The sequence below is a fragment of the Saxophila tyrrhenica genome, assembly GCF_035928015.1.
Source record: "Saxophila tyrrhenica strain CCFEE 5935 chromosome Unknown scaffold_9, whole genome shotgun sequence".
In the NCBI taxonomy this organism is placed as follows: domain Eukaryota; kingdom Fungi; phylum Ascomycota; class Dothideomycetes; order Mycosphaerellales; family Extremaceae; genus Saxophila; species Saxophila tyrrhenica.
In genome coordinates, this window is record NW_027041741.1 from 580,917 (window position 1) to 603,321 (window position 22,405).

General features: G+C 54.2%; 10 protein-coding genes across 10 annotated transcripts; 4 read left to right on the forward strand and 6 right to left on the reverse strand.

Moving 5' to 3' along the window:
• Nucleotides 1-49: 49 nt before the first annotated feature.
• LTR77_006161 (uncharacterized protein) lies at nt 50-758 on the reverse strand (the record flags this gene model as incomplete). Its single annotated transcript, XM_064803403.1, has 2 exons — nt 50-381; nt 431-758. 2 exons carry the CDS (start codon nt 756-758, stop codon nt 50-52), a joined length of 660 nt encoding a protein of 219 aa, XP_064658318.1.
• A 252-nt stretch (nt 759-1,010) lies between these two features.
• On the forward strand, nt 1,011-2,300 carry LTR77_006162 (uncharacterized protein; the record flags this gene model as incomplete). The annotated part of the gene is made up of 1 exon (XM_064803404.1): nt 1,011-2,300. One exon carries the CDS (start codon nt 1,011-1,013, stop codon nt 2,298-2,300), a length of 1,290 nt encoding a protein of 429 aa, XP_064658319.1.
• Nucleotides 2,301-2,344: 44 nt separating this feature from the next.
• Nucleotides 2,345-3,523, reverse strand: LTR77_006163 (uncharacterized protein; the record flags this gene model as incomplete). Its single annotated transcript, XM_064803405.1, has 2 exons — nt 2,345-2,634; nt 2,695-3,523. 2 exons carry the CDS (start codon nt 3,521-3,523, stop codon nt 2,345-2,347), a joined length of 1,119 nt encoding a protein of 372 aa, XP_064658320.1.
• A 1,082-nt stretch (nt 3,524-4,605) lies between these two features.
• On the reverse strand, nt 4,606-6,894 carry LTR77_006164 (uncharacterized protein; the record flags this gene model as incomplete). The annotated part of the gene is made up of 2 exons (XM_064803406.1): nt 4,606-6,664; nt 6,812-6,894. The coding sequence occupies 2 exons, from the start codon at nt 6,892-6,894 to the stop codon at nt 4,606-4,608; spliced, it is 2,142 nt and encodes a 713-aa protein (XP_064658321.1).
• Nucleotides 6,895-7,174: 280 nt separating this feature from the next.
• On the reverse strand, nt 7,175-8,537 carry LTR77_006165 (uncharacterized protein; the record flags this gene model as incomplete). The annotated part of the gene is made up of 7 exons (XM_064803407.1): nt 7,175-7,312; nt 7,361-7,522; nt 7,573-7,767; nt 7,821-7,928; nt 7,976-8,096; nt 8,156-8,195; nt 8,249-8,537. The coding sequence occupies 7 exons, from the start codon at nt 8,535-8,537 to the stop codon at nt 7,175-7,177; spliced, it is 1,053 nt and encodes a 350-aa protein (XP_064658322.1).
• Nucleotides 8,538-8,989: 452 nt separating this feature from the next.
• Nucleotides 8,990-10,889, forward strand: LTR77_006166 (uncharacterized protein; the record flags this gene model as incomplete). The annotated part of the gene is made up of 7 exons (XM_064803408.1): nt 8,990-9,029; nt 9,077-9,649; nt 9,707-10,301; nt 10,357-10,441; nt 10,497-10,543; nt 10,596-10,664; nt 10,724-10,889. 7 exons carry the CDS (start codon nt 8,990-8,992, stop codon nt 10,887-10,889), a joined length of 1,575 nt encoding a protein of 524 aa, XP_064658323.1.
• Nucleotides 10,890-10,999: 110 nt separating this feature from the next.
• On the reverse strand, nt 11,000-13,655 carry MNR2_2 (CorA metal ion transporter; the record flags this gene model as incomplete). Its single annotated transcript, XM_064803409.1, has 2 exons — nt 11,000-11,276; nt 11,332-13,655. 2 exons carry the CDS (start codon nt 13,653-13,655, stop codon nt 11,000-11,002), a joined length of 2,601 nt encoding a protein of 866 aa, XP_064658324.1.
• A 2,329-nt stretch (nt 13,656-15,984) lies between these two features.
• LTR77_006168 (uncharacterized protein) lies at nt 15,985-16,823 on the forward strand (the record flags this gene model as incomplete). Its single annotated transcript, XM_064803410.1, has 2 exons — nt 15,985-16,204; nt 16,255-16,823. 2 exons carry the CDS (start codon nt 15,985-15,987, stop codon nt 16,821-16,823), a joined length of 789 nt encoding a protein of 262 aa, XP_064658325.1.
• A 299-nt stretch (nt 16,824-17,122) lies between these two features.
• Nucleotides 17,123-18,491, reverse strand: LTR77_006169 (uncharacterized protein; the record flags this gene model as incomplete). The annotated part of the gene is made up of 2 exons (XM_064803411.1): nt 17,123-17,467; nt 17,535-18,491. The coding sequence occupies 2 exons, from the start codon at nt 18,489-18,491 to the stop codon at nt 17,123-17,125; spliced, it is 1,302 nt and encodes a 433-aa protein (XP_064658326.1).
• A 437-nt stretch (nt 18,492-18,928) lies between these two features.
• Nucleotides 18,929-21,881, forward strand: SYP1 (Suppressor of Profilin deletion; the record flags this gene model as incomplete). Its single annotated transcript, XM_064803412.1, has 5 exons — nt 18,929-18,964; nt 19,022-19,114; nt 19,173-19,252; nt 19,302-20,610; nt 20,667-21,881. The coding sequence occupies 5 exons, from the start codon at nt 18,929-18,931 to the stop codon at nt 21,879-21,881; spliced, it is 2,733 nt and encodes a 910-aa protein (XP_064658327.1).
• Between the last annotated feature and the right edge of the window lie 524 nt (nt 21,882-22,405).

Consider the following 22,405-nt stretch of genomic DNA (forward strand, 5'->3'; position numbering starts at 1 on the left):
CTTCCAAATTGCCAAATGGAAATGAGCTTGCTCGGTGAGTTCCACAGCCTCACTGCACAGGAGGCGTGGGAGCCTTCGACTGCACACTACCCTCGTCGATCGGCAGAAGACCAAGCTCTTCCAACGTCCTCCCAGGGCGGGCTTTGCGGTATATCGCGATTTCTGAAGCACCGCGTATATCATTGTCAGGATCCGGTCTCATCTCACAGAGCGTAAACCCGCACTTCTCAAGGATCCTTCGACTGGGCCGGTTCTCTACATCTGCCCAACCCTCTAGATGGTCAAAGCCGCTGCCGCCTTCGCTGAGCGGCGGTATGCGGTCGAAAAGCTGAGGCAGGACGGCGAGGAAGGCTTCCGTGGCGTAGCCATTGCCAGCGTGGTCTGCTGTGGTCAGCAGGATCTCGTGCTTGGAAGACTTGATTGTGCGAACCAGGATGAATCATATACCCTATTGAAGGCAAATGAAAGCTTCCCACGACGCCGATGATTGGCCGCTTGTCGCCATCTCTGAGGTCGTGCTGTCGAAGCTCTATAGCAAAATTGAAGACATCCTTCCCGAGCGCTCTGTCGCTTGTCCAGCGCTCTGCTTGGGATAGGGTAGAGACTACACCGTGGCTTGTCCATCTCATCACCGATTCAAGTGATATCAGAGGCAGAAGAGCTTCTGCATCTGTGACCCGTAGTGTTCGTAGTCGGAGGCGTTTCGTGAGGATTTCGTGGAAGTCGGGCTCTTGGAGGGTGTCCGTTGACGGATCCATCCCAGAGAAGCATGCGGCGCACGCGCAGACTTCTATGCTAGACGACGTGCCCGAGATTCTTGTTCCTCGTGTGCTTTTATGTATCGCTCTGGGAGATTCTGTTCAACCGTGTTGATGTTCAATGTTGTTCACAAACGTCGTACAGTGACGTGACTCATGGCGTGTCAGCTTGCATGTAGATGGACTTCACCCGCCGAACCTCTACACATGGAACAAATAATCAACGTATTTCAACTCTTACTTAATACAAGTATGGAACCCTCGAATAAACGTAGAAAACTGTCGCCAGACGCAGTCAAATCAAGCCGCTCTTCCGATCAAGAGGACGATTCAACCGACTTCAAGCTAGCTGTGCTTGCCTCTCTCCATCCAGATCGAAGCCAGGACGTTCTGCTGGACTACCTCCTGGCGTATGATGGATCTGTCGATGGTGTCTCCGCTGCACTTGCAACTTCGCTAAAGGACCAGCAATGGAAAAAGAGAAGCGCAGCTTATGGAGTTCAATCTTCCCTTCCGTTTGCCACCAGCGGGTCAGTCACAACGCCAAAATCCTTGACCCAAAAAGGGCGCACCCTCCATCTGTATTCTCCCGAGGACATCGAAGCTCATACTCCTTGCTCCGTTGTGCACAACTTCCTACCAGCCGATGTAGCAGACGCCTTGCTCCAAGAACTGCTGCAGGAGCTACCATCCTTCCGAAGAGACAAGTTCCAAATGTTCGAGCGTGCAGTGGAGTCTCCCCATACCGTCAGGCTCTACGTCGACTCCTGGGACGAAGTGAACGAGCATAACACGCAGTACATGTACAACGGCGGCTATCTGAACAACATCGGACGAACGCCTCCTGAGCTCCTGAAAGTCTCTGATCTGGTGCGAACGACGGTCAATGAGGAGATCACGAGGAGAACAAACGATTTTCGGCCGGATGGGAAAAGGCTCAAATTCCAGTCACCAGAGGAGTGGAAGCCGAATGCCTCCTTCGTCAACTGTTACAGCGGAGGTCACGAGAACGTGGGTTGGCATTCTGATCACCTCACCTATCTCGGCCCTCGAGCGGTGATCGGAAGCCTGTCGCTGGGCGTCAAGAGGGAGTTCCGCGTTCGCAAAATCGTTCCGCAAGTAGACGCAACTTCTGCGGACGAGCAAGGCCAGATTGCCATCCATCTCCCGCACAACAGCCTCCTTGTGATGCACGCGGAGATGCAAGAGGAGTGGAAACACTCCATAGCGCCAGCAAAGTCCATCGATCCGCATCCAGTCGCCGGCAATCGGAGGTTCAACATCACTTATCGCTGCTACAAGGACTACCTACATCCGAAGTTGACGCCGCGCTGCAGGTGCAACATGGCTGCTGTTCTCAGGTGTGTGCAGAAACGTGCCGCGACGAGAGGGAGATACATGTGGATGTGCCATGCTGGCTTCTCGGTTGGCAAGACGTCTTGTGGATGGTTCTCGTGGGCCGATCTGGATGAGGATGGAAAGCCGCCGTGGGCGGACGGGTACAAGGGCAATGCTAATTTGCCTGTATCTGCTAGAGAATAGCTTTGAATATGGAGAAATGATCTAATTGATTACTCATCGAGTAATCACGACGTCTGCTCCCCATAGCAGCCCCTCCACGGGTCGTTGGCCATCTTGAGTCCTTGGTCGGTCTTCCAGAAACTGCCATCCGGGAACTCATACTTCTCAAACTCCGCCTCCTTCACGTCGCAAGAGTACCCAGGAGTTGTTGGCGTCTCGTGGTAGCCATCACTTGTGATCTTCGCAGGAGCCTCGAACGCTTCATGCAGATGATCAGTGTATTCGAGAACGCTCTTCTTGCCGGACACCACGACGAAGTCGATTGTCGATAGATGGCTGCAGAGCTCGACCATTCCTGTTACAGAGGAAGTCAAGTGTCAGCGCAAAGCAGGAACGCCTTCTAGACAGTACGTACCAGCGCCTCCAGCATGCGGCAGTATGGGAACATCAAATTTTGCGGCCAGCAGCATTACACTCAGCAGCTCATTTACTCCCGCCAACCGACAGGCATCAGGCTGGATCACATCCACCGCTTCGGCCTGGAGTAGTTGCTTGAACAAGACTCTGGTATTCATATGTTCTCCAGTTGCCACACCACAGCCATGCTGCTTCAAAGCCTTCCGTATCTTTGCGTGGCCCAGCACGTCGTCGGGAGCGGTCGGCTCCTCAATGAACCAAGGCTTGAGGTGCGGGTTGGAGCGCAAGAGCTCGCTCATGTACTCAATTGCTATGTCGACATCCCAGAGCTGGTTGACGTCGGTCATGAGGACGCCCTCGTCGCCGACAGCTTCACGCACTAAGCCGAGACGCTTGCGATCAACGTCTTGACCGAGACCGACTTTGAGCTTGAAGTGTTTGAAACCCTGGTCGGTTGCTTCACGGAGGAGTTTTCGGACGGTATCGTCTGAGTGGCCCAGCCAGCCGACGCTCGTGTTGTATGCGGGTACAGCTTTGCTGTCTTTTGCAAGCTGCATGCGCTCATGCTTGGTGGTCTGCTGTTGCTTCAGCATCTCCAACGCTTGCTCTGGTGTCAAAACGTCAGTGATGTACCGAAAGTCGATGCAACGAACGAGCTCTTTGGGAGACATGTCAGCTACTAGCTGCCACAGCGGCTTTCGTTCCACTTTAGCCCAGAGGTCCCAGAGGGCGTTCAATATGGCGTTAACAGCCAGTTGATTCACGCCTCGTTCCGGAGCCATGAATCGTATTTGGCCAGATCCCATCTTTCTCTGGGTTTGACCCATGTCGGAGGTGAAGTCGGATAGACGACGGTTGACGAGCCGTCGAGCGAGAGACTTGATGGCTGTGCATAGGACACTTGTTGACAATCAGCATGAGCGCTCTATCTGTAGCTATCAGGAGTGATGCGACGTACTCATTCCCCTGTCCGTTGGTGAAAGACCAACCGACGCCTTTCAGGTCTGTATCCGTGAACACTTCTAGATAGCCGAAAGCCTGGGCAGTAAGACGTCAGACTGTGCTCTCGCCGAGAGAAGAGGGCACCTCGTTAGAGCAAGTGGCAGTACGGCAGCACGAGAATCGATATGCTTGCGGAGAAGAGTACTCGTCAGACATTCGGTGACAATATTAAAACGCCCACTCTCTCCTTTACAATGCGATGCTCAGTAACCGTATAATAGCACCGGACAGATGTTCAACTCTTGGAAAACTTCCTGCGATTCGAACGCCACTTGTTTCGACGAGGCGCCTGGCAGACAGTAGGCAAAGCAAGTATCTTACATTTTCACCAGCAAGCTGTATATCGATTAGCAAGCAGCAGAATTTGGGAATTTCCTGTAGAACGTACGTTCATCGGATCCTGGGAGGTGTCAGTCTGGTTGGATTCATTCATCCTTCTTTTGTCTCACTGACCGATCCTATACTGTCTAACGATGTCGGCCATCGAATGTCTCGAACACGGAAAGAAAGTATCACTGGATCCATGTTGAGTTGTCTTTGTACCTGTGATTTGGAGAATGTCGTCCAAGCCTGCAACGAGTGGCAGATTGTTGTAGCCTTTGTTGTATTGATATTGAACCACCAGGACGACTTTCGTCAGAGCGTCGCAGTACCGTCTCGTCTACCCCACTGGCGATCTCAAGAGCGGGACGATCTCGGAATGAGATGATGAGGTTCCGAATGGCGTTTCCGTCGTCACGGTTCCGAGAACCTTTCCGACCTTGCAAGACTGCTTGAGTCAAGGCTGATCAAGAACTTCCGCACTGCGGAAACAAGTCTGAAGCCTTGCAGACTCCCACCTGCAATCCGAAATCCGGCTCGGAAGCGGCACTCCTTGCGATGACCATTTACCAGCATCGCAAGACTGTCATATCCAAGGCGCGCCATACCCGGTATGTCCCGGAGCCGACCAGCCGTCCCAACCCGGGCCACAGAAGGGCTGGTTGAGATCCCCAGCATATGTCTGATCAAGGTATCCAGCCCCCGGTTGGTTTGCAAAATCGATGGCGCCATACGGCATCAAATTGTCAATGTCCACAGGCAGGTTCATGATCATCTGTTGCGGCGCGGGCTGGTCGATTACCCTTTCGACAATGGCGGTTACATCTTTCAGATCTGACAGCATGCGTCTTGCAGCGTTCAGTCCGTCTCCTAGACTTCGAAGTAGTGCGAGCCCACTTTTGAACGCATCGACGTAGTGCGTGTAGAAATCCTGAAGGCCGAGATCGTTCAGAGGACGACAGAGTAGAGTGCTGAGTATCAGTAATGCACCACCTGCGGATGTAGCAAGGTGGAACCTGAACGAAGATGGCTCGTTCGCTTCCTCGCTGTGCTGTGTTAGTAGTTGGATGATGTTGATGGCCAGCTCGCCGCATACACGTCCATCGTGTGCTCCGAAATCCATTGAGACCATAATCTGACGCCGCAGTAGCATTCGGAGATGGTCGACACGAGTATATACAAGGACCTGTTGCCTTCGGTGACGAAGTAAGGGAGCGCGGCTAGTAGGTATCAACGGAACCTTGGGAAGTGCATCGTCCGCCCAGTGCTTGATCTTCGCATCAAGTATCGCTATAGTCTCTGCCTTTGGCGTGGATTTAGAAGCCCCGGCAGAGAACATCTGGTCCCAAATCTCTCCTCCCAGCTTTGCAAAGTTAACCATGCAGGCAAGATAGGGAAGGTCAGAGGTCTCTGCATCTGGTTGAGGAAGCGGCTGATTTGGATGCAACTTCCGATCGTCCAGCCATGCAGGTAGATCGACTGCGATGTCTCTATCAGCCATGGAGTAGGGCCGTCCGCAGGATAGAGCAATCCGACGATCCACGAAGTAGGCTGTCCATAGGATTCGCTGCTTCATGTGAATTTGATACTCATCATTACTGTGCAGCCAGCGAGACTGTTGATGCAGGCCAAACTGGAAACAGAGTCGGCAAGCTAGACCGGCTGTGTTGTACGCGGCATTGGGTCGGTCTTCATGGGTCAACCAGAATGCCTCAAATATCAAGAACTGGATCAAACTGAGATCGCCATGCCCGGTAAGTCTCGTCCTGCCTACCAGGTCATCGGCTGCCTGGTACCAATGCGAGCCTGATGTTCGGCTTGCTTGCTGTGCCGATGTATCTTGTAATATGTCTGAGCAGGCGAACATGATATAGTGCAGTGCGAGAAAGCAGCTCTCCCGACGATTTAGTTGCGAGCTTGATAGCATGGCCTCAGATCGCACGCGAAAGTGGCTCTCGTTCACGCAGGGATGGCAAGGGTTGATGTCTTCGAAGAAGAAACGCAGATAGCGCTCGTACTGAGGCGGAGAAGGGAACGGGAAGGTTCGAGATCCAATGCGAATCTCAGTACATCCAGTGCTAGTGCTGTGCTGTCTGCGAAGTGGTGGCAAGGTCAAGCTATTGGTATGCTGAAGCTGCTGCGGTGTCCTTGCCAACGGCGAGCTGGTTATTCCATTGTTGAGGCCAAGTTGCTGTTTAACATGGGCCAGGCTCTCGCTGAACTGGTCCACTGGTGACTGAAGGGTTGCGTCCGACTGGAAGGACGGCTCGTTGTTTTCGGCTTCGTCGACAACGTTGGTGTTGCTCTCTCCGCTGTCCAGACGATCTGTCAGCGCCTGTAGAGCGTTCTCGAGCCTTTCAACTCTAGTATCGAGCGTCGAGATGTTAGTTTCGGTGGTGGGTTGCCGCACGCTCCTCAAGACTTCCTGCGCAGACTTGTCGTCGGAGAAGGCGCATCGGCAGCCGCGGCGCAAGCATCGTTGGCATGGATCTTGTCCGGAGCATTTCAGCTTACGCTGACGACACTCTACGCACGCTCGAGACGCGTACTTCCCCCGAGTCTTCTTCGGTCCTGGAGACTTGTCTAAGTGGTCTTGCTGTGCGCTCGAGGCTTCCATCTCCCTTCCAGAACTAGACTTGACGCTTCTGCGTCAGCCATCAAAAGGACGCCAGATATCGGATTGCATTTGCCAGATCAGCCCGGTCCAAAAACACTCGTGTATTGCTTAATCATTGAGAAGAGAGGAGAAGCACGGTGACTGAAGCTACTTATTCACTTCGATCCAGACTAACCGCATTTGCTCTGGATCCAAACAGTTGATCACTGACTGCAGTTTCGACGCGTCCTGCCACCGACATCTGCCAGAAGTAGCCATGTTGTCTATCTCTCGTTGGGCCAGATGTCGAGCTAGACACTGAGGCGGTCGTGTCGAGGACAGCAGACGAACTCCGTCTTGAAGACCCCAGCACGAGGTGAGCCCATCGACAGACTCAATATGAAGGAAACAATGTTTTCGAGAACGAGCAGGGACTGTCAACTACGGTCTTTCCCGGGACGTGCGGTAGACTACAAGACTCATTGGCACAGCACCGCGAGGGCAGAGTCCAGATCAGTACACTCGAATGTCTAATTACCAACCCAACACCTATCAGTTCCTACGGCAGGCCAACACGCCAGTCTGCTCCTTCTCCGTTCAGGCCGTATTTCTGACTGCTCATGTCCTTGACTGTTGTCCTCCGCATGTCCCGGGGGAACTGGCCCTCGTACGAACCTCCTGTCGCTCGGTGCATTGCCTAGAACCTGGTCAGCTCGCATTCCGAGAGAGGGAAGAGAGCACGGACTGCTGTGTTGTCCCAAAGCACCATATCACCTTCTTGGAACCATGGGATAGTCCCCCTGTACTTCGGCTTCGATACGTGAGCTAACAGCTCCTCAATCAACGTGGTGCTCTCCGCAGGATCCATGTCCTCGATATGATGGACGTAGCTGGCAATGTACAGATTCTAGCTTTCGATCAGCATTGTTATTGTGCAGGAGGACTGGAGCAACATACCATCCGGCCACTCCATTCGTGTCTCTGGACCAGCTTGTGCTTCGACAACGGCAGCTTCATCGGGTCAGTGTCGGCAAAGTATTCTGGCACGGCCTTCTTCCGCGAGTGGAAGAGCGAGTGGTTGGCGACCAAACCGTCAAGCCTCTTCTTCATGTCTTCAGAGAGGTCATCATACGCAGTGCGGGAGTCAGCGAACTGTAGCAGCGGATCAGCATTCATCTCGACGAGCCCGGCCAGGATTGTATTACCTCTGTTGCACCTCCCATTCCTTCTGGCGGCAACACATGGGCGAGAAGCAGGGAGTGACCGGCTCTCCGTGCGTTGAACGACGAGTCCACGTGGAACTGCTCGTTGGCCTAATAACGTCAACCATCTGCTTCGAAAAGGACAGTCATCGACAGACCTTATTGCCAATTACCTGCGCGGCAGACAGCGGAGCTACCTCGCCAGTATGCGGGTCAATGTTGCCAGCGTCGAACAGCTCGGGCATCGAAAGTCGGTTCTTCCTCCCAGCATCAATGTATCTGTTCGACATCCGAAAGTCAGCGGCTGTTGATGGAATATACTCATGGTGTCATCTTACGGTCGAACATCATCCAGCTCTCCGAAGTAGCTGGAGAAGCCTACGTGTGCTTGGTCCGTCAAACCGGTCTTGCGGCAAACCACCACAGCGTACTAATCGAGCTGTCAGTGTATGGCACGACAAGCTCAGTGATTTGGCTAACCTTGTCAACCACCTCTCGGATCTCTGCATATACTTCTAGCGGGACTGGTTTGCTCCAGTCAACGCCTCTGAGCTCGCAAGCAAAAGTAGGGTGCAACGGAATGACTTCGAGCTGAAACTTCGGTGTGTTGTAAGGAGAAGGTATCTCTCCTTCGATCTTTAGCGGCGTCCATGGAGGCGTAGGCGTGATCGTTATGGTTTTGCCAGCTTTGCTGGCTGTTGTAGTCGTGGTTGTGGACATGATAGTATGATCTGACAGCTGAGACTTGTGAATGGTTGCGATTAAGTACTCCCAACCACGATAATTTATCGTTCTCACTGATATTTGAACATCCGCATGATATCACGTCCGTCACCTGAGCTCCACCAGTTCCGTATGCAGATCAGAGATGTTGGAAGGTCGGCAGTGCATTCCACGTCTCGGAAACAAGTTCGGAACAGAGTCGCGCCATCACCAGCACATTTCCGAACTCACACGTGGTGACCCGTGGGAATCTTTCGACCCATGGCGATGATCGACATTGAGCTCCTCAATGTGTTCCCATACATTGGCAGACAGCATTGACCGGCGGTGGCGGGTGCGGCACTCGCTCGAGGATGTTTATCTTTCTATCGTCTCGTCCTCGACCTTCCCTTCCACGAAGCCCCCGTCTTCAGACTGCAGAACGACAGCGTCCCTAGCTAATCGTCAACATGGCGGAGAAGAAGGAGATGAGCTTTGCTCACATCCCAAGTGAGAGACTTCCGGACGTGTTGTCAGACCGTTCTAACATTCTACAGACAACACGAACAGCAGATGGTGGAAGGACCCATGCCTCCGTATCAATGTCTTCCACTGCATCGGCCTCTACTTCTGCGTCTTCTACCTAGGCTACGATGCATCTCTGCTTAACGGCCTACAAGCCATGGACCAGTGGAATGACTACTTCAACTCACCCAGCGGAAACACCCTCGGCCTCATCAGCGCAAGTCTGTTCCTGCCAGCCATTGTGACGCCATACATGGCTTCGTATGTCAGCGATCACTTCGGCCGGAAGATGTCTCTGGCAGCTGGCTCGCTTCTCCTGATTCTGGGAGCCTTCATCAACGCCTTCGCTACCAACCTTGGTATGTTCATCGCTGGGAGAGTGCTCGTGGGTGCCGCTGGCCCCTTTGGGAAGATCACGGCGATTGCATTGTTGCATGAGATTGCACATCCAAGACTACGTCCGATCGTTGCAACATCCTTCTACTGTAATTATTACATTGGATCGACAGCCGCAGCGTGGTTCTGTTATGGGTCATTGCAATGGGGAGATACCACATGGTCTTGGAGGGCACCGTGCCTGTTCCAGATCATGGCGCCCCTTATTGGTGAGTGTACAGTCTCACGAGCAACAAGAAGATCTCAATACTGACTTGTGCTTAAAGTCCTGGTCTACCTCTTCTTCATACCAGAGTCCCCTCGCTACCTCATCCGCCACGACAAGACCGAGAAAGCCCTCGACATCCTTGCTCGATACCACGCGAACGGCAGCACAGACGACGAGCTCGTAGCTTTCGAATACCGAGAGATCTGCCACGCCATACAGATCGAAGAAGAAGGCAAACGAACCAACTATCTGGACTTCACCAAGACCCCTGGAAATCGCAGGAGGCTGCTCGTCATCCTCACGTTGGCCACTGGCACGAACTGGATCGGCAACTCAGTAATATCCTACTATCTCGCCCCCGTCCTCGAACTCGTCGGTATTACGGACGCTCTCGACATCAGCGGCATTAACGGCGGTCTAGCAGTCTGGAACTTCTTCCTCGCATATGCCGGGTCGATTAACGCCGAGCGGGCTGGCCGCCGTGGACTGTTCCTCATCTCTACCATCGGCATGCTGGCCTCCTACGTGGTCATTACCGGCCTCTCGGGTAGTTTTGCTCAGACGAACAGCGCGGGGGTCGGGATTGCTGTGGTGCCGTTCTTGTTCATCTTCTACGGGTTTTATGATGTTGGGTGGACGCCGTTGCCGTTCTCGTGAGTACTACGACAAAGTAGATTGCACTTCACGCTTACAAGATCTGGCGAATAGATACACCGCGGAGATCTTGCCATACCACCTCCGCTTGAAGGGTCTCGGAATCTTGCTCTCGGTGCAGAACGTTGCTCAAGCATTCGTGAGTCTTGAAGCCACCTTCCAATGGCGTAACCCCAAGCTGACCATGTCGGCAGAACCAATGGGTTAATCCAGTCGCACTCGACGCTATAGCTTGGAAGTAGTAAGTGTCCGGGCATCCTTGTAGTCACAATCTATGCTGACCAAAGGCACAGCTACATCGTCTACATTGTTCTCCAATGCGTCTACCTAGCCCTCATCTACCTCTTCTTCCCCGAGACGAGGTATGTAGTGCACAACCTTTCCCCTGGCCCAGGGGTATCCAGCTAACAAACTTCAACAGACGCCTAAGCATAGAAGAAGTCTCTGTAATCTTCGACACCGGCCGCAAAGGCAACGCCGCCGCCGCTGCCGCCACGTTCCAGGAGGACAAGACGGTCGACGCCGGTGTACCTTCCGAAGGCGTGGAAAAGAGCGCCATCACTGGGGTCGAAAAGTACAGCTCATAGTGTTAACAGCCGATGTACCTGACCCAAGCATATTCCAACATACCCACTTGTCTATATATGTACATCCCATCCCACCCACCCACCAACACGCACCAGCCCATTCTTCCCCCCTAAACAATCCCATAAGCCTTCTTAGCAATAAAGTAACAACCAATGCCAAAAGCCAGCAGACCCGCCGTAATGCACCAGAACCACGTCAAATTGTCATCGTACTCCTGTCCAGGCACATAGACGTTCATTCCCCACATACCAGTCACAATGTTCATCGGCAGGACAATCGTACCAATGACCGTGAGCTTGCCGAGGATATCGGCGTTCTGTTCGGCGCGCTCGTTCATGCGGATGTTGATTTGGGCGACGTAGTTGCTGTGGGCTCGGCTGAGGAGGCTAAATTGGGTGTTAGGAATATGTCTAACGGGTTAAGACAGTAAAGGGGACTTACTTTTCGTAGTGCGAGAGATTGTTGTTCATCGTGACGATGTGGTCTTGGATGTCGCCCAGATAGAGTCCTATCTCGCTGCGCGGCGCCACCTCCCAGTTCTCGTTGCAGCGTTTTGCGAAGCCTTTGATGACGTCTGCTTTGTTGCCAAGTAAGCGGTACAGGCCCATGACCTTCTTCCTGCCTTCGCCGACCCGGCGGAGGAGGTCGCCACCACTCGGTCCGGCGGTGCGATCCCCTTCGGCCTTTTGAGCGCCCATATCGCCTTGGTTGCTAGGAGCATTGCCGGACTTTTTCTCGTTGCCCGAATCAGACTTGGTCTTCTCCGCGTCATCTGCAGATGTGACGTGCAGGTACAAAATCTGTTCGTCGATCTCGTCGACCTCTTCTTCAATCTGCGAGACGCGAGGCGCATACACGTCGGTGATGTCGTCGATCAGAGCATAGCTGATCCAGTCAGCTGTAGGCGACATGTAGTCGTTCAACTGGCGGATGCGGCGGCGGACATTCGCTGGGTGTGGGGTTTGCGAGTGATGGAAGGTGATCACACCATCACGGAAGACCACAACATAGAAGTTGACTGGATCCATGTAGTCCGGGCTCTCCTTGTCTTGTTCAAACGAACGGTAGTTCAGGAAGTAGTAGGAGTGGAAGAGCTCAACTTTTTCGCGCTGTTCTTCCATGAGGATGTCTTCGGTCGTGAGCTGATGAATACCGAACGCCTTCGCAATGACCTTCATCTCCATCTCGGTGGGCTGTAGAACGTCGAGCCAGAAGGTCGGGCGTGGTCCGTATCGCTTCTGCTTGTTGTATTGCCGTGGAGTAGGAGCCTGCGAGTTCTGCCCAGATGGAGTCTCCGACCTGCTTTGGACTTTGCTTCCTTGTTCCGACGTCTTCTCCTTCTCGCCGAAATCGCTCATTATAGATGTGTGCCTAGACTGCTGGTCGCCAGGCATGTGTCCGGTAGGAGCCTGAACGGCGGAATTCCACGTATGGGTGGGCCGTTCCAGCGTATTCTCGTCTTCATCATCATCGCTGTCCTCTGGCATCTCCACTGGATCCGGGAGGAAGAGGTCTTTGAAGGTGGCGCCTTCTTGTAAGAGATCGCTGATAGTGCGTGCATGGATGGTACCATCAAACATTTCGTTAAAGTAGGTGAAGCGGAAGGGAGCATCGTCTTCTTCCCTATGCCACGTCTGCTTGCCAGGTCGGAGGCGTCCGCCGATCATGACCGGCTCGCTAATCTTCTTTGCACGTACGTGCTCCTGATGGGTACGTTCCTCCTTCTCCTCCCTACTCCATTCCTCGAGGACACTGAGGTCAGGCCACTGCTGTGTTCGATTCCGCCTGTTGCGCTGTCTTGCTGAACCAGCTTGAGAACGCCTGTCGTCCTCTTCCGCGATCTCGGACAGACCATCGGCAGGGAAGCACACATCTCGCTCAGCCAGATCGGCGGCGGTGGATCTTCTACGAGCCGTATCCGGCGACGAGTTTGAAACCAGTCGGTCACCACCATCTATGTCAATGACAGCATCGCGGCCCCGATCAAACGAGTTTCGGGACTGGCCTCCCATCATCAGGTCATCGAGAGAGCCCAGCTGTGGCGACGACGGCATCGATGGTGGGTTGTTGATGTCGTACCCATCGCTCTCGTATGAACCGGTGTTGCGAGCAAAGGCATCGGCCTTCCGCTTCGACGAGCTCTTGGAGTGGACGGACGATTTGCGTACTCGCATGCCACTCCCATAGTGACCAGAGTTACTCCTGGAAATCTGTGGTCTGGAATGGTTCCTCCCGGTGGCCAGCAATGGTGTCCTGTCGTTCGCGCCTTCCTCTTCCTCCTCATCTTCGCTGATGGCCGTTCCTGAAGCTTGCGCAAGCCTTGAGCGCTGAGCTCCAGCCATCAAACCGGATGTGGCAGACCCACGATGACGGGCGAACGGCAGACTGGGTCTAGTAAATCCGGACTGCTGCAGACTCTGTCGTCGTGGTCTTGATGGCATATGCTCGCGATGGTCGAGTAACGCTTCGCTTTCCAGGCTCGTGTTACTGCCTTGGCCATTGAGCCGATAGAAAGGTTCTCCATGTCCGGATCTCGAAGGCGCGTCGAGAAGGCTGGGTCGCTGCCCTTCGCCATCCTGGCCTGGAAAGGTCTGTTGCTTGTTCCTCCTCTTCTTGCCCGCTCGATGCTTCTTCTTCGGGTTCTTCGTTGGCTTCGGCTGTGAGCCCTCTGCCTCTGCAGCTTGCGAAGACTCGCCCACCGTACGCGACTCTGGTTTTGCCATTGAGTCCGGACCTTTGACTTTTGATAGAGTCGGCGAGGACATTGCGGGTGAACTTGCTTGGGTGTGGTCTCAAAATAATCTCTCAATGGCACTTGGTTGTCTGAGTAAAAGTAGCAATGAAAAGACTGTGTCCCTCGAGAACGGGAAGGTTGGAACGTGCCAATGAGATGACGTTCGTTGCAGATTGTCTTGGCACTTCCGCGGGCAAAAGGGAGAGACGGGAACGAAGAAGAGTAAGGCAATATACAATGTATCAACTGAATTGGCAAGAAGTCAGTGAAGAAACATCATTCGTGATCATCGAGCACAAGAATTGATGCGGCTTAAAAGACTGACGAGAGGGGTGCGCCCAGTTGCCAACCTAATGTGCAGTTCCTGACAAGGTTTTACCAGTCCCAATCGGGTAGGCAGGCACACGACCTCACTTCCACGTGCCGTTTCACTCTCGACCTCTTTTCTACAACAATCATCACGGTCCTTGCCCCCGAGACTAGGTTCTGTTGGCCAGGATGATTGTGTGTCCTTTGCTGTCTAGAACGGCAGATGTTCAGTCGACACACAAACGGTTCTTTGAAGTAAGAGCACCATGAGGTAGACCTGTGATACATCGATCGTGCTGGAGAAGGCGACGCATCATGCTCGTAGCATGGTCGTGGCAGGGTCATTCATATTAAACGGGCGCACTCCTAGGCTAATTCATACTGAGAAGCTCTCGGGCAAAACTCAAAGGCTCATACTTTTCTTCAACGAATCACAATCGGTGGTTTGCGAGCACAGGGTTTATGCGAGATGTAGCCTTGCCTGTTTCCTGAGGCCCGGAGTCCCAATGGTGTATCCAGCAGGAACTGGTGGCCCATCGTGAACAGACTGTCGCGCTGTTCATCCCTGCCAAAGGGTAGTCGAGTACTCTCAGAGCACAAATGCGAATCGTCCAGACGTATACGAAGCAAAAGATCCTTCCCTTGATATCTGTGATCACAGAGGTAGCTGATCCAAGAGCAGCAACAGACAGGGCATACAACGAGAAGAAAGAACAGTAAATGAATGGAGGAAGCAAGCCAGAATGATTAGCCGCGCTGATTAGAGAACAGTAGCTGCCAAGAAATGAAGGAAATGGAAGCATCGAACCTGTAGAGTAATGTGCGTATAAGCACCTGCGATATTGCTCGACTATTAACGTGTCAAAGCTTGATATGAGCTGGAGGCAAGCTGGCTCTGGCATAGCAAGCATTCCATTGCAGCGGAAGCATATCGATCGCCATCTCCGCAGGGAAGAACGACTGGAGGATTTCGAATGCTTCGCGAAAGGTCTGATGTTCCTCTCCGAGCTCCAAGACCGTTTCTCACTGTCTTTAGGAAAGAGTCTGGTAGGCCAAGAGAGCAGGCCAAGTAGGAGCCCTCTGAGCCCATGTAGTGCCCGCAGCGCATGCTCGGGAGGCTGGTGCTTGAGAGGGAAAGCATCTTCTTACAGCAGCCATAACCATATTCGTCTTCAGTTGTCTCGCTGTGGTTTGGTAGTCAAACGTCTGATCCGTGAAAGCTGTATTTCATCCGCCAAAGGGATTCTCGCAGACTGAACGGTCACGAGCCTCCTAAAGTAAGGTCGACACCGGAACATCTTGTGCATATGCCGTGGAGAAGATCGAACCCATCCGTGCTGGTGTATTTCTTCTAGTATGATGGCAGCCAGATAAGGTGGAAGTTGTGTTGATGCTCGATGCGTAAAGTGGTCGAACTTCTTTTGACTAAATTTAGAAACGCACGGCCACTGCGACGAACGACTTCCAAATTGGCGACCCAAGATCTTTCTCCTTCTTTCAATCCTCAAGCAAACCTGTGCTGCTGCGCCTGGCTTCCACTGGAGTTGTCACGGTCTGCGAGAAGGTTTTCAATCCACCTTCGAGATGTCGCGCTTCTTCAGGTATAGTCGCTCTCTCATCGAGTACTCGGAGTAATCACAGGCACCTCGATGGAAGAGTAGAATCCACATCTCTGCCGTACCTCCTCCGCAATATCTCAACTACCCCATGAGGTAGGAGCGTACCTGATCACAGCCTCACGCTCATGCATCTGTCTATAGTCGCCACAGCCCCAATCACTCCCACCACACGGCACCAAGCGAGCTTTGGACCATTGGCCCCCAAAGCTACAAATGAAGGGGCCGAGTTATGGATGTCGCTAGCGATCCTCTTCATATCTGCCCGGTCGGTCTTTCGAATTCAAAGTAGGTCCGGACGCTTGACTTAACCTCTCTTTCAACTTCTGTGTGTTTCTCGCAATGCCGCGAATACGGTCATGGCTGTCAATATGCCTTTTCACCACCCTCCAGCTTGTTGCCACGCAAAACAACTCCTTCATAAACCCCGGCCCGATGGATTATGACCATGTCAACGTATACACCGCCGACAACGTGTATGCGCAAGGCTCCACGATCAACTTCTCCTGGTCGACCTCGTACCAGACAATTTCCGTTACGCTATGGCAGAACGACAACGACACGTTCAGCTATCTGCTGAAAGAGGTACCGGCTGTGTCAACGCTGGCCTGGTACGTTGACTTGTATGGACGATTCGATTTGGATGCTGGAGAGGGTAGGTGTAGTGATGCCTTCTTGAGCTTACGCCGCTGACGCTGCCTACAGTGTTCTTCCTGACCGTCTGGGATGAAGGCGCGGACAGCGACGACCAGTTCAGCAGTCATTACTTCAACATAACCGGCCCAGATCCTCCGCGATCAACGTCGTCCGCAGCCTCGAGCACTACCGCTTTCAGCATCCCCGGTGGAGACAACGGCAAAGCGACCTCGACCAGCGCAGGTAGCACAGCATCGCCGACGTCCTCAAAAGCAGCCTCCAACTCCTCATCCTCATCGAGTGGCCTCTCCAGTGGAGCCAAAGCCGGCATCGGAGTCGGCGTGGGCGTGGGTGTGCTTGGAATCGCCATAGGAGCAGCGTTGGCGTTCTTCTACCGGAGAAGGTCGAGAAAATCAGAGACAAACGCATCACAGAGCGTGGGAGAATGGGCGTCGACACAGCAGGCAGCACCGTCGCCGTACTCGGATAATTACGGCTCACCGCCAATGGCGAAATATGCATATCAGCCTCTTGGTTACCAGGATCCTCCAATAGGGCAGCAGTGGCCGGGCCATGGCCCGCAGGAGATGAGCGGCGTTCAGCAGGATAGTGTTGAGTTACCGAACAGCCCCAAGTAGGAATCAGCTTTGTACAGAAATGTTACTTACGGATCCATTTCGCGCCAGCCGTTCAATGCTGACGATCTATCAAGACATCATGGCCGTTGGCATGAGGTTGACCTGTAGGGCTCGTGAGAGGAGATGGCGATCCAATGCCGCCGTAAAAGTACACTGAGTTGAGGCTGTAGTCAAACTTCGACCGCAGAAGGAGTACAACCGCCCAGATCAGCTGCAGACGGAGGGTACCCGTGCCAATGCATGACTGCCACCAGGATACCCTGCGTCTGCACCAGTAGGGTACACGCCGCTGTTCCAGATCATTCCCTCGCAGCAAGATACTTCCGCACCTCCTCCTTCGCATCCCAGTCCACGACCGGATCTCCCTTCCAGATAAAGCTGCTGAGATACTTCACCTGCACCATAGCAGACAAGCCAGCATACATCATCAGCGTAGTCGCCCAGCCCCAGGGCCGCTTCGGCTGTCGCTCCATTTCTAGACCATCCGCTTTCATCTTGTCAACTCGCCCGTGGCGCAGATCGTAGAACGCTTTGATGGCTTCTTCGATGCCTTCGCTGGTGTTGTGCTTTTCGAGAAAGCCGGCGAGCAATAAGGCGAGGCTCTGCCCGTCTTCGAACGCCTGGCTGCCACCTTGGCCGCTGGCCTGCAGTTCGTCGAGTCAGTACGGACTGTTGATCTCGGGAGCACTATTAATGGAATTCATCACCTACCGGCGGCATAGCATGAGCAGCGTCTCCCACCAGGACACAGCCGCTGTGGCCCCAGTGTGGGAGGTCTGGAACGTAGCATATCGGGTAGACATTGTCAATGTCTGCCTTTGACAGGCAGTCATGAATGAGTGGATCCGCCCAGTCATGGTGTCGCTCTCGGAGGTGCTTCGTTATCTCCTGATAATCCACCTTGGTACGGTCCGGCATCTCCTCGGAGTCGTAAAAGGAGAAGTAGAGGAGCTTGTTGGCTTCGGTTCTATTCAGGCCGCAGTATCCAAAGGTGCCATTTGCTCCAATGGCGAAGACGATGCAAGGGTCGTCGAGGTAGTCTTTAGGAAGCGGCATATCCAGCACACCGCCCACTGCACAGACGCCTAGATACTTTGATTCGGCCAGCTCAGTATCGTCCTTGAAGAGGCAGTGTCTCAGGGGGCTGCGGATGCCATCGGCGCCCACGAGCAGGTCGGCCTCCTCCTGAGTCCCGTCCTCGAAATGCACGATCGACTTCAAGGATGAGCCCTGCCTCGGTTCTACCTTGATGATCGTCTTGTAAATTATCCGGACATTTTCAGGAAGAGCTTCAGCCAGGCACTGCACCAGTATAGGCCGTGAGATAGGAAGCAGATCGAGGTAATCGCGCCCAAGCAAGATGTCGCCCGCCGTTTTCCAGGTGAAGTGCGTGCATGGATAGCCAGATGTATAGACCTTGTCCGCGAGCTCCGGGTCCAGGTCTCGTAGAACGCGTAAAGCATTCGGTTGAAGACTTATAGCTGCTCCTTGTTGCTTCTGTCGTACATCTGCGTGGTCGTTGAAGCCGTACTTGCCAGTGTCGTGAGGATCCGCCCGGTCATAGATGCTGATCTCGACCGCTTCTTCGTTAGGAAGACGAACGTACTTGCGAAGAGCAAGGGCAGTAGAGAGCCCACTCAACCCTGCGCCAATGATGACGACTTTCATGATGTTCTCAAGGACAAATGATGTGTGACGAGAGAAGCTGAAAGGCTGTAGAAAAAGATATACTTATTATACCCATGTCACGCGTTGGTGAACATTGAGCTCCTCGGATATGGTCCCAAGCTCGATATGAGTCGGAATGAATCCAAGTCACTAACGGGTGGTGTCGCCGAAGCTGGCACGTGAGGGGGTGGACAGTCGGGAGCGGAAGGATTCGTTTTCGTGCAGAACAAGGCAGAGACATTGACAGGGCTGGTGCGCCGGAGATCGAGGCCGGCGAAGCGAAGCGGCACGAAGCGGGATCTCGAACTTCACCAGCTCTCTCCACCACTCTGCATCTGCCCCAAGCATCTCCATTCGTATATTCCCTTACCTCTCGCTGCGTCGCGTGACATCCCTTCGTCTTGTGCGTCTCTTACTAAGGCTCGGAGCGCGGCGCCATGTCTCTGGAGCGACAGGACTACCCGGCCATCTTGGTGAGCTGCGGTCCCAATGCGCGGGACTCGGTGTACCACTGCTAACACGTGCGCCAGCCCCAACTTCAACCGGCGCAAGCGGTCGACATTCTTAATCAACGGGTGCAGCAGGTGGGAAGGCTCAATGTTGCCATTGCGGACTGGTTACAGGTGAGTGCGGTCAGGCATGGGAGGAGGCGGGAGGACCTGGGATTGATGAGGATGCTAGGAACGACGCCGGCTTGAAGAGCAATATGCGGCGGGCTTGAGGAAGCTTGCCAGACATTCGCTGGACAGCGGCGATCTTGGGTAGGTCATGGCGCAGGCCATTGAGGTGGCGTGGAGCTGACGGGTACAGCGTTTTCTCGGTAGCATGGAGTACACTCACTGGCTCTGCCGACACTCTGGCAGATATGCATGGGACGCTGGCGAGTCGAATAGAATCAGATATTGAGAAGCCTCTGCGCAACTTCACCTCCACCAATCGCGAGATGGTACAAATGACGACGGCCCAGGGCAATCTCGCAGCACTGGCAAAGGACGTGGAGCGAGCGCAAGAGAAAGTCGAGAAGCAGGCAGGCAAGGGTGACAAGGCCGATGCGAGCAAGGTGGCGACGGCCAACTCGGAGCTGGATGCTGCGCAGACGCAATGGGAATCGCAAGCACCATACATATTCTCGAACCTGCAGACGCTGGATGAGGAGCGCCTCACGCACCTTCGGGATGTCCTCACGCAGTTCCAGACGCACGAAGGCGATCAGGCAGAGCACATGGGCGAGCCAGCCGAGCAGTGTCTGAACGTGCTGCTCAACGTGGAGATTGCGGACGAGGTCAAGACGTTCGCTCTCAAAGCACCTCAAAGCAGACCCACGCTCGCGCGGCCGAAACGGAACAGCTTCGCAACCCCATCGCGATCATTGCAGCCGCCACCGAGTTCATCCTCGAACAACCTAGCACCTTCTTCGCCCTTCCCAGACGATGAGGCCCCTGCTGCACTCCCTGAGGATAAAGGCAAGGGCCGACTGAAAGGGCTAAGAAGACTCGGAACTGTAATGGGTCGAAAGCGGGAGAGTAAATTGCCTGCAGGACTTCCACCTACCTCAGAATCACCAGAGCGGAAGCCGCGACCATCGCCGTTCAATCAGTTCTCTAGCAGGCTTGGCCGATCGAAAGAGAGCACGCCAACTTTGGGTTCACTCTCCGAAGCATCACCGCGGGAAAGGCCAAGATCACCTCAGCGATTCGGTAGCGAGCTCTTCGATTCGCCGGCCGACGCAAGAGCGGCACCGTCCTCGCCTACGCCAGCAGCACAACAAACCGAACAACCATCTACTAATGGAACAGCAGCCGCATCTGGAATAGCAGCAGCTGGAGTAGCGTCCGCCGCCGCGCTTTCTATCCCGAACGGCAGTCATCAGGGAGACCTGGCTGATTTGGAGCCTCCCAGGCCTGCGCAAGCCGAGCAAGCGACCGCGCCAGCGGAGCTGCGGAGTGACAATGAAGGCTACTCTGTGCCACCACAGAATCTTGACCCAATTTCTCAAGCTCAGCAAGAGGCTTCGATGGAGGGCGGCTCGTCACCGCTCAATGTCAACATTCGTGACGCGCCGATCCAAGACGATGCCGGGACTTCAGAGGCGGCGCTGGCTAGTGTGGCTGGCAAGTTGGTAGGATATCATATATATATATACCAAGAAGCGTACCGTAGCTAATCACAAAGCAGCAAGCACCTCCAACCACAATGGCGCGCCGAGCCGGAACTGTGCGTGGACGCCGAGACAACCGCAACAGCGCCGTACCCACAGGCTACGCACCACCCGGCCAAACCATCAGGGAGTCCACTCCAGAGCCGTCACCATCCGGGCCAAGAGAGGTGACAGAGCCCGCTGCCGTTGAAGACACGGCCCCGGCGCCCGCTGTCCAGCCCCCAGCGGACACCTCTCTTTCCCAGTCGCAATCAGGAGGGTTTGGCCAGGTCGCGGCATCTACCTTTTCGCCTTTTGCAGAGTCGCAGCAGCAAAACCCACCATCACTTCGACCAGATTCGCGCGCCACGACTGCGCTTGGAGGTGATACTCAGTCTATCCGGTCAGCAACCACCACAGGCAGCCAAGGCGGTCACAAACATCCCGACCTGAGCGAATCTGGCTTGAATGCCTCCATCATCGAAACAGTCAACGCTCGTTTCGACAATGGCAAGCTCACCAGCTCCTCTATCATCGGCGACATCGCTCTAGCCTACAATCCTGCCAACTTTTCATCACCTTTCGACACGCAGAAGATCCGATTGGAGAGATTCTCGAGCCTGGAGAAAGTCGCTCCAAACCCTGCTTTCATCACTCCATCGTCAGAAACCGAGGGCGAGTACTCCGTCAACCTCTCCACGCTCGGCAGAACCCAGGTCGCCTTCAAATATCAAGCCCGCCTTGACGACAACAACTCACCAGCGCCGATCCTCCTTGCTCCGGCTTTCAGGCCCGAGCCAAACCAATTCTCCGTCATCATCCAATACTCTCTCAATCCGACCTTCCCACTTAACGGCCGCGAGAGCGTCACCCTCTCCAATGCCACCGTGGCATTTACTCTCGAAGGCGCAAAAGCCACCAGCTGCCAGAGCAAACCCGCGGGAACGTTTCTCAGGGAGAAGAATCTGATCTACTGGCAGCTCAACGACCTCACGCTCACGCCCGGTGCCGCGCCGCAGAAACTGGTGGTTCGCTTTGTCACGGAGTCGCAGGCGAGCGGCGGAGCCGTGGAGTCAAGATGGGAGATCAGTGGCGAGCAGGCGCAGAGCTTCGGGAGTGGATTAGCGTTGAGCATGCCAGGCCAAAGCGGCAGTGGCAGCGATCCGTTCGCGGATGAAGATGGGCAGGCGGGTAGTTGGAAAGCGGTGGCTGGGGTCAAGAAGCTGGTGAGTGGCAATTACGCCGCTCGATAGCTGGCTGGGCGGAGATGTACAGCGTGATACCCCTTCTTGCATATACTGTATAGTGGTCTGATAGCAGAGTACACATTGTTCTTGCTGCACACAGGCCTGTGTCCAGTCTCATGCTTGGTGGGCTGTGTGCTGTGTCGCGCGATTAAGCTTTGGAACTAGCTATTTTCGGCAGGACTTTTCATGTGATTGAAAAACAGTGGGAAGATGCAACACTGCTACCAGAGGACAACGAGAGCGAGGGCATCACGAAGATTGAGGAGACAAGAACAAGGGTCTGAGAGAGCAGCCATTGTTTGATCCAGTGTATTTCACAGCTACTAAGAAAGCTACTTTACACCTGCCAGAGGCCTTGCCTTCCGTATGCCCGTAGTCTGAAGCTTTTCGTCAGACCCAGCATCCTTGAAAGCCTTGCTACCCATGAACGCCATCCGCTCAAAGCCACTGCAGAAGAGGGTAGCAGGAGCAGAGAAAACCACGATGTGCTAATCGTAAGTCGCTGACTCCAGCAGCAGGTGAGAAGCCGA